The sequence below is a fragment of the Suncus etruscus genome, chromosome 5 (genome assembly GCF_024139225.1).
Source record: "Suncus etruscus isolate mSunEtr1 chromosome 5, mSunEtr1.pri.cur, whole genome shotgun sequence".
Taxonomy (NCBI): Eukaryota; Metazoa; Chordata; class Mammalia; order Eulipotyphla; family Soricidae; genus Suncus; species Suncus etruscus.
The window spans coordinates 149,835,299-149,847,479 of NC_064852.1; the positions used below are offsets into that span (position 1 = coordinate 149,835,299).

The window sequence follows — 12,181 nt, forward strand, 5'->3', positions numbered from 1 at the left end:
GATTTAGGGAGAACACTTCATTATTCATTATTTTTTTTTTTACAATGATGTTGTATCATCGTTCATTTAAAGTCTTTTTTTTTTTTTTTTTTTTGCAATTTGTGGCTCGTCGGAATGAGGAAAGGATGGGAAATTTCCACAATTGGTCTGCTGCAAAGCCAGGAGAAGCCCTTACATAACAGCCGGCCTTCCCCAGCACAGGCCTGGCCCAGGCGCTGCTCTTCCAATGCCCCATGAAAGGCGACAGCGGCGGATCCAGCTCGGAGATGCTACAACCGCCACGCACGCGCAGACGAGTGCGGGGAAAGCGCCGGCAAAAGAATTCGGGCTGGGGGGGCAACGAGCGCGAGCCGAGCAACGGGCACCGGAGCCGGAGCCCCGCCCCTCCCCTCCCCTCCCCGCGGGGACGCATGCGCGCCGAGCCGCCCGCCCCCCCTCCCCTCGCCCCGTCGCCTCGGCCGCTCGGAACACGTGCTCCGCGCAGGAACCCGCCCCCCGGAAGACCCGCCCCCCGGAAGACCCGCCCCTCGGGGAAGCGCCGAACGGACCAATGAGCGCGGCTCTGGCGGCGCCCGGCCAATCGCGAGCGCCCGGGCGCCCGTTTCCCGGAGCCACGCCCCTCGCCGCTCGCCGCCTCTTCCGCCGCCGCCTCTTCCGCCTCGGCTCACTCCGCCTCCTCCGCCCGCCGCCGCCGCCGCGCCCCTCCTCCGCCGCCGGGAGCCGAGCTGGAGGCGAGGCGAGGCGGGACGCCGAGGGCAGCGAAGCGAAGCGCGGCGCCGCGCAGGGACGGGAAGGGAAACGGGGGCGCGAGGGCGCGAGGGAGGGCGGGAGGGAGTGAGGGAGTGAGTGAAGATGGCGGCGGCCGCGCTGGCGGCGGCCGAGGCCGCGGCGCCTCCTCGCCGCCCGTGAGTCACGCGCGGAGGCCGCGCTCGCCCCTTCGGCCGCCCGTCGCCGCCTCGCGCCCCGCCTCGCGCCCGCCTCGCCTCGGCCCGGCCCGGCCCGGCCGTCGTGAGCGTTGTCGCCCCCCGGAGCCAGCCCGGCCCGGCCCGGCCGCCGGGCGCCGTGCTGGGGCGGGGGACGACGGGGCGCCGCCATGACGTCCATCCACTTCGTGGTCCACCCGCTGCCCGGCACCGAGGACCAGCTCAATGACAGGTACGGCGGGGAGGCGGCAGAGGGCATCCCCTCCCCCCGCCCGCCCGAACTTCTGGGGGCCCGGCGTCCCCCCGTTGGACTCGGGGTGCTGGGAGCACGAAGGGCATCCCGGGGGTCCGAGTGCAGACCCCCCCACCCCGGTGGGGGGCATATGCTGGCATGCTGGTGCATGCATATGCATGCGTGCCTGTGCGGAGGGTGATCGGGTGCTAGGTGTCGACCTCCTCAGCTGCAAGGAATTGCCCCGATCCCAAGCCCCAGACCCCAAGATTCAGGCCCCAGGCACTCGTGCGGAGAGGGGTGCTATGGATCGACCCCCCGGCTGCGAGGAATTGCCCCAAGCCCAAGCCCCAAACCCCAAGATTCAGGCCCCAGGCACCCGTTTGGAGAGGGGTGCTATGGGTCGACCCCCCGGACTGCAAGGAATTGCCCCGATCCCAAGCCCCAAGATTCAGGCCCCTGGCGTGCCTGTGCGGAGGGAGAGTGGGTGCTAGGTGTCGACCCCCGGGCTGCAAGGAATTGCCCCAAGCCCAAGCCCCAAACCCCAAGATTCAGGCCCCAGGCACCCGTTTGGAGAGGGTTGCTATGGGTCGACCCCCCGGACTGCAAGGAATTGCCCCATCCCAAGCCCCCAAGCCCCAAGATTCAGGCCCCTGGCGTGCCTGTGCGGAGGGAGAGTGGGTGCTAGGTGTCGACCCCCGGGCTGCGAGGAATTGCCCCAAGCCCAAGCCCCAAACCCCAAGATTCAGGCCCCAGGCACCCGTGCGGAGAGGGTTGCTATGGGTCGACCCCCCGGACTGCAAGGAATTGCCCCGATCCCAAGCCCCAAGCCCCAAGATTCAGGCCCCAGGCACCCGTGCGGAGAGGGTTGCTATGGATCGACCCCCCCCCCCCCCGGACTGCAAGGAATTGCCCCGATCCCAAGCCCCAAGCCCCAAGATTCAGGCCCCAGGCCCCTGGCGTGCCTGTGCGGAGGGAGAGTGGGTGCTAGGTGTCGACCTCCGGGCTGCAAGGAATTGTCCCAAGCCCAAGCCCCAAACCCCAAGATTCAGGCCCCAGGCACCTGTGCGGAGAGGGGCGCTATGGGTCGACACCTCCCGGGCTGCAAGGAATTGCCCCGATCCCAAGCCCCCAAACCCCAAGATTCAGGCCCCGGGCCCCGGGCTGCGAAGAACTGCCCGATCTCCGGCCCCAGACCCAAGCCCCATCCATGCAGGCGTGTGCGGACGGATGGGGAATGGATGCTCTGTGTCGACTCTCCGGGCTGCAAGGAATCGCCCCGAACCCCAAGCCCCTAGACCCGAGGACTCCATATTAGTCAAAGTTGAATTGAGACAGACAATGCGATGCGGATGGGGGAGGGTGGAGGTGGAGGGAAAAGGGAGGGAAGGGGAACAAGAGGGGTCGAGGGGAGTGCGGGGCCCCAGCACCCCCAGGAGTCCGGTCCCTGTGATGTTGATGGTGATGATGGGGCGGACTGGACTGGGCCGGGCGGGCCTTGCTTGGTTCTCCCGTCCGTCCGGAGGGGTGGTGGCGGCGGGGAGGGAGGGAGGGAGGAAACGGGTTCCCGGCAGATCGCGGAGGGGGGAGAGAGAGGAAGCGCCATGATTATTATTGTGGTTGTTTTATTATTACTGTTATTGGATTTGAGTCTCTGCTTTGGCTGGGAAGGAAGGAAGGAAGGAAGGAAGGAAGGAAGGAAGGAAGGAAGGAAGGAAGGAAGGAAGGAAGGAGACGCTTTTGGAAGGGGCGATGGCAGTTGGGGAAATGGATTTGGATTCGGATTCCCTGGGCTGTGAGCTTTTCTTTTCCTTTTTTGTCTTCTCCACCCCCCAATTCTAATGCTAGTTGCTTTCCCGAGTTGTAATCTGACAGCTGGAAACCCGAGGATGGAGAAGAGGCAAAGGCAAACTTAAACGTTTGCAGTTCGCATTGCTGCTGCTTTGAGCACGCTCCTGTGGCTTTCGGGAATGGCTTTTGACGTTGGGCGGAGCACTTGGAATTTTTCCCCCTCCCTTTCATAACTAGGCTGGGTTTATTTTTATTGATTTTTCTTTTCCTTTTGGGCCTGAATTTCCCTCCCCTTCCTACTGATCCCCTACCAGGCGAGCATGTGCCTATTTAAGTTGCGTGTAGGGCCCGCATGCTCACAGGGAGCCGAGATGGAGCAGGAAAAAGTTCCTTCTCGGATGCAGGAACCCACTGACTCCGCCCGCCCGCCCGCGGTCGCCTCCATGACTGCGCCACTCGGAATCCAGGGCTCAGTCCCAGCCGGCGATGGGCTAAATATTTACAGAGCCCGAAAGCGGGGCCCTCGCTAAGCCGCGGCTCCGGCAATCCTTGGCCGCCCTGCTTCTTTTCCAGGACGGGACGCCGCGCGGTGTCAGGTTTAGACTGAGTCAGATTGGATTTTTCTTTTTCTTTTGGCTCCGTGATCGGTGTGTGCCCGGCGCGGAGACCGGCCTCTGCCCGCGGATCTAACCGCCGCCACCGGGAGCTTGGAACGGTCCATCGGCAGAGCGCGTGGCTCCGGCCCTTGGCATCAATTTGGGATTTTTCTGATCTTGGCTGTGGCTTGTCATGTATTTCACATGTTTGCGACACTTCTGGGTTTATTATTTGTTTTCTTTTGGGATTATTTTTATGAAGAAAAAAGTTCACCCTTTGGAGGTATTAGGTTGTCCCTGTGAACGTTTGACATCTTTTTCTTTTTAATGTGTTAATTTCAGCGTTCTGTGCTACTTAGTTTTCATTTCCTTAGAGATTTCCTTTTTTAAGGGACTATCCCCAGAAGATATGTGGGTACGTTTTACAACCACTCTAGTTAGTAGCGCGGAGAGCTCTGCGGTCATTCAGAGAATCCCGAAGGTCCTGGTTCTAGTGTGACTTGCCTTGTCACTTAGAGAATTGCACCAGGGGAGGGAGAAGTGGAGCTTGTTTTCCTGTGTCAGTCCCAACTTTATATCCCAGAAATCCTGACGCCCTGTGCTTGCAGACAGAAGGAATGGTCACTTTGACATTCCTTTGGTTTCGGCTGGCCTGAGAAATAAATGACAGTTTATCTCCTGTAACATTTTTATGGTAAACAATCGGCAACTTTGGTTTTGATTCTTGCTACCAGAATTGCACAGAAGTAGGAATTAAGAGCATCTGTTTTCGTTTTACACAATAAAGACAAATGGATTTGAAACAGTGATAAACCTAGATGCATCACAATAACAGATATTGGTATACACCAGAAATTTGGATTTCATCCCTGGTGAATTCAAAATGGCTCTGCTGTGAAAAGATCTTGAGATGGTCATGTGCCTTAAGTTTGGCCTGTGACTGTACTGTTTGTGGGTCTCCTACAAGAAAGATTCCAGAGAGATGCAGTTCCTGGCCCATCCCAGGCACCACATTTGGTCTCCCAGCGCCACCAGGAGTGAGTGATACTTGAAGTGGCGCGCGCACACACACACACACACACACACACACACACACACACACACACACACACACACACACACACACACACACACATCCTCTTTTATATTTATCGTATTTTCCGGCGTATAAGACGATCCCCCAATTTTGCAATTAGAACATAGGTTTAGGCCTCTATTCGCTGTATCAGACAGAACGTTCCTGTGCTGCAACTGTACGGACCACAGTGAGCCAGCCGATCACAACAAGCAAAGGTCCAAAGGTTCTACTGTCATAGACTTCCTCTCTGACTCTGGCCCATCTGAGCAGCTTTTGATAGTGTAGATTCCGTACAGAACATTGTCTCATTTGCATGCATCAAAAGCCTGCTTGGATTGGCTGAGCTAGAGAGGCGGTCGGAGCAGCCTTGCAGTGATTGGTGCGGGATCGAGTTGGAAAATTCGTTTTGTGGCAATATTCAGACAATTTTTGTTTAGTGGCATATTGAAACATTTTTCGGGACATACTCGGCCTATAAGACGACCCCCGATTTTTGGTTGACTTTCGTTTCAAAAGTCGTCTTATACGCCGGAAAATACGGTAATTGTACAGTAATAGCCAACCTATGTTGAGTGAGAAACGTTTTCAAAAGTGATGGGTTTTCTGGAATCTTGAACTGACTTGAACGAACTACCCTGAGTCTTTTTGTCTTCAGGGAAAAAGCTTTACCAAGTTTTGGGAATAGAAGAGTGCTACTACATGATTTTTTTTTTGTTTTTGTTTTTGTTTTGGTCACACTCAGCAGCGCTCAGGAGTTACTCGTAGTTCTATGCTCAGAAATCGCTCCTGACAGGCTCAGGGGACCAAATGGGACGCCGGGATTTGAACCAGCGACTTTCTGCATGCAAGGCCTTACCTCCATGCTATGTCTCCAGCCCCCCTACTGCATGATTTTTACGGGAATAAATGTGTCTATGGAAGTCACAAATAAAGTGATGACTAGTACTAGTTAGGGATAACAAAGGATACGTGATAGATTTTTTTTGGAGGGGTTAGGGTTACTCCTAGCTCTGAGCTCAGGAAACACTCTTGGTGAGCTTGGGACACCATATAGCTATGATGCCAGAGATTGAACCCAGTGGGCTGCTTGCAATGCAAATAAATGCCCTCCCCACTGTGCTATCCTCTGCCCCCCCCCCCTTTTTTCTTTCATTAATTTTAAGCTACGCCTGGTGGTGTTCAGGGGTTACTCTACTCCTGTCTCTGTGCTCTGGGATTACTCATCCCTGATAAGAGCTCTGGGATTCTATGTAGTGCCGTGTGCAGGGCGAGCATCTTCACCCCTGCACTCCTCTCCTACCCTTTGACTTGGAACTATTTGAGGAAAAGCAGCAGGACTGGATATGCAGGAACTGTAGGTCCATTAAGCGTGGTTAAAAAAAACTTGGGGCCTTAAAACATCAATATTTTCTTTTCAAAATAGGTTTACTTTCTTTCAGTAGCTACTGAAAGAAGCTTTTGAAACAAAAAACAGGCCACCGACAATCGGGGGTCATCTTCTACGCCGAGTATATCCCGAAAAATGTTTCAATATGCCCCTAAACGAAAGTTGTCTGAATATTGCCACAAAACGAATTTTCCAACTCGATCCTGCACCAATCACTGCCAGGCTGCTCGGACCGCCTCTCTCACTCAGCCAATCCGAGCAGGTTTTTGATGCATGCAAATTACAGTGTTCTGGACCCGAATCTACACTGTCAAAAGCCTGCTCAGATGGGTCAGAGTCAGAGAGGACGTCTATTAAAGTAGAACCTTTGGACCTTTGCTTGTTGTGATTGGCTCACTGTGGTCCATACAGTTGCAGCACAGGAACATTCTGTCTTGATACAGCGAATAGAGGCCTAAACCTATGTTTTAACTGCAAAATTAGGGGGTCGTCTTATACTCCGGGAAATACAGTATATTCTATTAGAAGTCAGATTTTATTTTATTTTATTTTTTATTTATTTATTTATTTATTTATTTTTTGGGTCACACCCGGCAGTGCTCAGGGGTTACTCCTGGCTGTCTGCTCAGAAATAGCTCCTGGCAGGCATGGGGGACCATATGGGACACCGGGATTCGAACCAACCACCTTTTGTCCTGGATCGGCTGCTTGCAAGGCAAACGCCGCTGTGCTATCTCTCCGGGCCCTATTTTTTTGAGCCACACCCAGTGACGCTCAGGGATTACTCCTGGCTCTGCTCTTAAAAGTTGCTCTTGGCTTGGGGGACCATATGGGACACTGGGATTGAATGCAATGCAGGTCCGTTGTGTCTTGGGGCGTGCAAGGCAAACGCCCTACCGCTGTGTTATCTATCGTTCTGGCCCCAGAATTATTATTTTTTTTAGGGGCCGGAGCGGTGGGGCAAGTTGTAAGGCGTCTGTCTGCCTTGCGCGCAGTTTTAAAGTTAAAGTGTGTAAAAAGAAAAAGTAAAAGTGTGAGGTCTCAAACTGTTTCAGAAAGAGTTCTAGTTGACAGATTTAATTCTCATAGTTGTTGTTTTTACATTTCTTTCATTCCATACTGGTCTTTGCATGGTATGTTAAACATTTTTAGTCATTGGCCCTTGAAGACAAAATACTGCCTGGAGTTGATAACTACGGTTGGGGATCTATGGCAAAAAAGATGAAATCAGGGACCAGAGAGAGGGTACAGATAGAATTAATTGGGTGCTGGCCTTGCATGTGGCTGCCCCAGGGGTTCTATCCCAGCACCTCTTGGATCTCTAGAACAACAGTGTAAAACAACTTTTTTCCTTTGGTATTTGGGCCACACCTGGTGACATTCAGGGGTTACTCCTGGCTATGTGCTCAGAACTCGTTCCTGGCTTGGGGGGGACCATATGAGATGCCTGAGATCCAACCTAGCCGGGTCTTTCCTGGGCAGTTACATGCAAGGCAAATGCCCAACCACTTTGCTATTCTTCAGGTCCAGAACAACAGCTTCTGAGTGCAGATCTGACTCAGCTCTTGAGCATCATTGGGTGTGTCCCAGAAGCCAAAAAAAAGAAAGAAAACAAAACAAACCCCAAAATAAAAACAATAAGTGTGAAAACAGAGCGCCTTGGATTCTTGTGACTTTTGGAGAGTGATTGATTAGTTTTCTTGTGCCTAGGAAATTGACTTTGACATTGATTTGGGGATTAGGGGACACACTTAGCAATCAATGCTCAGGGATTATTCTTGTCTCTGCACTCAGAATCACCCCTGATAGTACATGTGTGGGTACTGACCAGGTGCTTGGCCATATACAAGGCAACTGCCCTTAAGACCACTCCGGTCCCTACAAAAACAGTCACTGAGTTGAATTGAAACCAGTGCATTTTGAACTTTTTTGTTCTGGTAGTGTTTGGATTAACATTATTTTTGGGCTTACAGCACAGTCCAGGAGAAATTGCCCAATGACAGCTAAAGCATGACTATGCTTGTTGAGAGGGAGGGATGGGGGAATAGGTGCCCTAAGCACCTGCTGGTCTGGACTAGGGGAGAATTGGGAAGTCCTGAGCACCAGGCGCTGTGGAATAAAAAGGCTCAGGGGTGTCTGGAGACTGTCCAGGGGCACCATGCGTGGGCACCATGTGCACTGCCAGAACACTGTTGGTGGGGCTGTGGACCTTTTCCTTGCGTCCAGATTTCCCTGGCGCAGTCTGGTATAGTTTTACCTTTCCAGACCCCTCCCTCCCAGTCTTCTAGCAGCCTCCCTCACTGTTTGAACTTCTCCTTCACCCCTCTCACCTCTTCTCAGTGCATTCCTGGGCAGATTATCTTTTTTGGAGGGGGTGCTGGGACAACACCTGATGATGCTCAGGGGTTACTCCTGGCTATATGCTCAGAAATTGCCCCTGGCATGGGGGGGCCATATGGGAGCCAGAGCATCAAACCATCCTAGTCTAGCGCTCACACACACTCCTTGGGCCACCCCTCCGGCCCCGCCCTGGGTAGATTTATCTTTTGTCTAGGCTGCCTGTGCTGATTCTTAACCTGGCAGGGTCTGAGTTTGGAGATATCCTTTAAGCAGGGTAGGGTGCAGGTAGGGTATTCTGACTTGTCCCCCTATCCAGAATCCCCCCAGGGTAGGGTGCAGGTAGGGTATTCTGACTTGTCCCCCTATCCAGAATCCCCCCCTAGGGTGTGTGTGTGTGTGTGTGTGTGTGTGTGTGTGTGTGTGTGTGTGTGTGTGTGAGATTTTCCTGGGAGCTTTGCTTTTTGGCTCTGGCAGTGTGTTGCACAATCTCCTACAGTTTGGGTTGAGATTGTTTGAGAAAGATTTTTTCCTAGGCATGTTGCTGTTTGGTGCTGTGAGGTGTGCCTGAGGTCGGGTAGTGTGGATAGGAGTTGGAGGTGTGGGATTCCTGAACTGATGTCACTGAGCCCCAGGGAACCACACCACACTCCTTCTATCCATCTCAGTATCTGCACCCTCTAGGATAGTAGGTGAAAAAGCCTTCGAACCAACGTGGGTGTATGTCTGGTTCCCTGTGGAACCGCAGGTAATACAGATCCATGTGAACTCGAGAAAAAGAAACTTAAGTAGCTGGAAAGAGGAAAAGCAGAAACACAAAAGAAATCACCCTAGAATAATATCCTTACTATTCTTTTTTTTTTTTTTCGGGCCACACCCATTTGATGCTCAGGGGTTACTCCTGACTAAGCGCTCAGAAATTTCCCCTGTCTTGGGGGGGGACCCTATAGGATGCCAGGGATCGAACCGCGGTCCTTCCTTGGCTAGCGCTTGCGAGGCAGACGCCTACCTCTAGCGCCACCTTGCAGGCCCCAATATTCTAATGTAGACAGTTGCTTAGTCTTCATCAGTGGTTCTCCCCTGGGGTTTGTGTGTGGCAGTGTTTGGAAGCATCTTTTGTTTGCTTGCTTTTGAGTCCCAGCTGGTGGTGCCTGGGGCAGTGCTCAAGGGAAGGGCCCTCCAGGCCTTCAGCTCTGACTAATCTATCTTCTTGACCCTGCAGGCAGCTTTTGCTTTTTCTCTTTGGTTTCTGGGCCACACCCAGTGGTACTCAGGGGTTACTCCTGGCAGGCTTGGGGGACCACATGGGATGCTGGGGATCCAACCCAGGTCAGCCATGTGCAAGACAAACGCCCTACCCACAGTGATATCCCTCGGCCCCCTGCAGGCAGCTTTAAGAAAGTTATTTTTTCTTTTTTGGGGAAGGCCACCTAACAGTGCTCAGACCTCCTTTGACAATGGGAAGGAGGTATGTACTGCCTGTAATTAAACTGAGATAAACCCTTGTATTTGCTTTGTGCCAGAACTGGAATATTGCTCCTGGCTCCCCCTGAGGAGGGCCTAGGCTTGATCCAGGGCTACGTGTCCATCTGGGCACAGACTAGCACTAGCTCAATGCAACCTACTCATGAACCCACTGGAGGTTGTGCTGAAAATCAAAAAAAATCGTAGAATCTTTTCAATGCACCGGATGTGATTGGCTCCATATTAGGTGTGATCACCGCATTGGATAGTGTCACTTGTCCTGGGTGAATGGTTTGCTTTTAAAACCTTGAGGCATATCCTCTCACTCCCATCAGTAGCTGGAAAAGTCGCCTCTGAGGATCACACAGAATTAAAGGTGGGGAGGGTTCTATCAGCTGAATGAATATCAGCATGCATCCACCCTCAGTGGCATGGTGTGGCATGGTGGCCCTGTGGGACAGAGTAGCTCTCACACAGGCTCAGGAGGGGAAGCTTGCTATTGGGATTTTGAGATTGTTAGCTGGAAGCTGTCATACTGGATGTGAGCTTGACTAGCTAGAGTGGCTGAAGTAAACTATGGCAAGTAAGATAAAAGATGGTTATGAGACAGCCAAAAAAAAAAAAACCCAACAAAACTCAGTTATGGCAACCAAGGTCAGATCTGCTTTCCTTTTATTTGTTTATTTGTTTGTTTGTTTGCTTATTTTCCTTTTTGGTTTTTGAGCCACATCCCGCGGTGCTCAGGGGTTGCTTCTGGCTCTCTGCTCAGAAATGGCTTTTTTTTTTTTTTTTTAACCAACTGATTGGCAAGTTTTCCTCCACAAATTTAAGCATTTTATTACAAACAATTACAGAGGAAGCCTGAAACTCATTTTTTGTAGTATTTTTAGTTAGGGAAATGAAGAGAGGGAGGGTGAGCCAGGGTCCAAGAGATAGAGGTCATTCCCGGGGTGGCAATGGTGGTCTGGAGTTGAATTTCAGAACTCATTTTTTAAAAAATATTTTATTTAAACACCTTGGTTACAAACATGATTCTGGTTGGGTTTCAGTCATATAAGAGGACACCCCCCCATCACCAGTGCAACATTCCCACCACCAAATGTCCCAAAAATCCCTCCTCCCCAGAACTCATTTTTGAGGGTTTTCAAGTGTCATGGGAGTGCTTAGGTTTGCTAATTTTAGTATGATAAAACAAATTGGGTTTCGGGTGTGGGAGTTGGAGTGCATGTCTGTCCTTCCTAGGGCTTAGAGTTAGATATATAAAGGTTAAAGGCACCATCCAGATGGGTGGTAAAATGAAAATTCTCAAAATAAGGGATTTTCTTTCTGGGGTTGGGACAGATCACCAATCCCACCACAGTCTCACTCAGAGCATATTACGCTTCAGCACTTTGAACCAGCTCCTGGCCAGAGAGAAGATAAATTTAAAAAAAAATTTGAGGACACATTGAGGACTAAGGTTAATTTGTTAAAATATTTGCAATATTCCTCTAAGATGATACCTGGGTTATATAAGAGTCAAACATGCTAGGAGAAAGTATTCACTAATGTGATTATTTCCTGATAGTTTAGTGGTAAGGCTTTCAAAAAGAGAATTGTTATAAATTCTGAGATAACTGCTCCGTGACATTCTCTTTTTATTGATTGATTTATTTATGTTTTGATCAGAATATTAAAGTTCATGCCATTTCAGGTATAAAGATGCAATTTGTCTTCCTGTGGAGCAAGCAGTGTGTTGCTTCAGTGATACTATTCACTTTAGTGAAGAATTTCGACTTTCTCTACTCACTTATTTCATAAATCAGTTCTATTGGAAGTGTGATCAGTAGTAGTCACTCCTCCCTTTTTGGGGGCCCACACCCAGCAGTGCTCAGAGCTTGCCCCTGGGAATGAACCTGGGTCACTTAGAGCCCAGGGCATGCTCCCTTGCCCAGTACTCTCTCTCCAGGCAATACTCACCCGTTTGAGTTGACAGTTGAGTTCTGACAAGTGCCTACAGTTGTCTAATCACCACAGTCACCACTTCCAAAGTTCCCAGGGACTTCGTCCTGAAAGCTGTTGTCCTGGTTTGGTTTTGTTTTTGCTGTTTACCCTGTGTCAGAATTCCACAAAAGTGCAGTTTTATGTCTGATGACATGAACATATACAGCATGGCTTGTATATAGCTGTGTTTCTTAGGTAGCTTATAGTTTGGATACCACTCAGTTTGAATCTAGTTATGAACATATGTAAATTTGGCTTATTTTTAGTTTTCTTTTTCAAATTTTTTATTTTAGGGCCACACCTGGTGCTGAACAGGCTGTTCCCTGTGCTTTTGGGGGTGGGGGAATGGAACCTGGGCCTCCCATAGCAAGGCATTCACTTGCCCTTTGA

General features: G+C 51.2%; 1 protein-coding gene across 1 annotated transcript in view; it reads left to right on the forward strand.

Moving 5' to 3' along the window:
- The first annotated feature begins 1,029 nt into the window (after nucleotides 1-1,029).
- UBR5 (ubiquitin protein ligase E3 component n-recognin 5) overlaps nucleotides 1,030-12,181 on the forward strand; it is a 120,666-nt gene continuing 109,514 nt past the window's right edge. Inside the window, exon 1 of the mRNA XM_049773823.1 lies at nucleotides 1,030-1,155. Coding sequence (XP_049629780.1) covers nucleotides 1,094-1,155 — 62 coding nt within the window. The 5' untranslated portion in view covers nucleotides 1,030-1,093. The remainder of the gene's footprint in view (nucleotides 1,156-12,181) is intronic.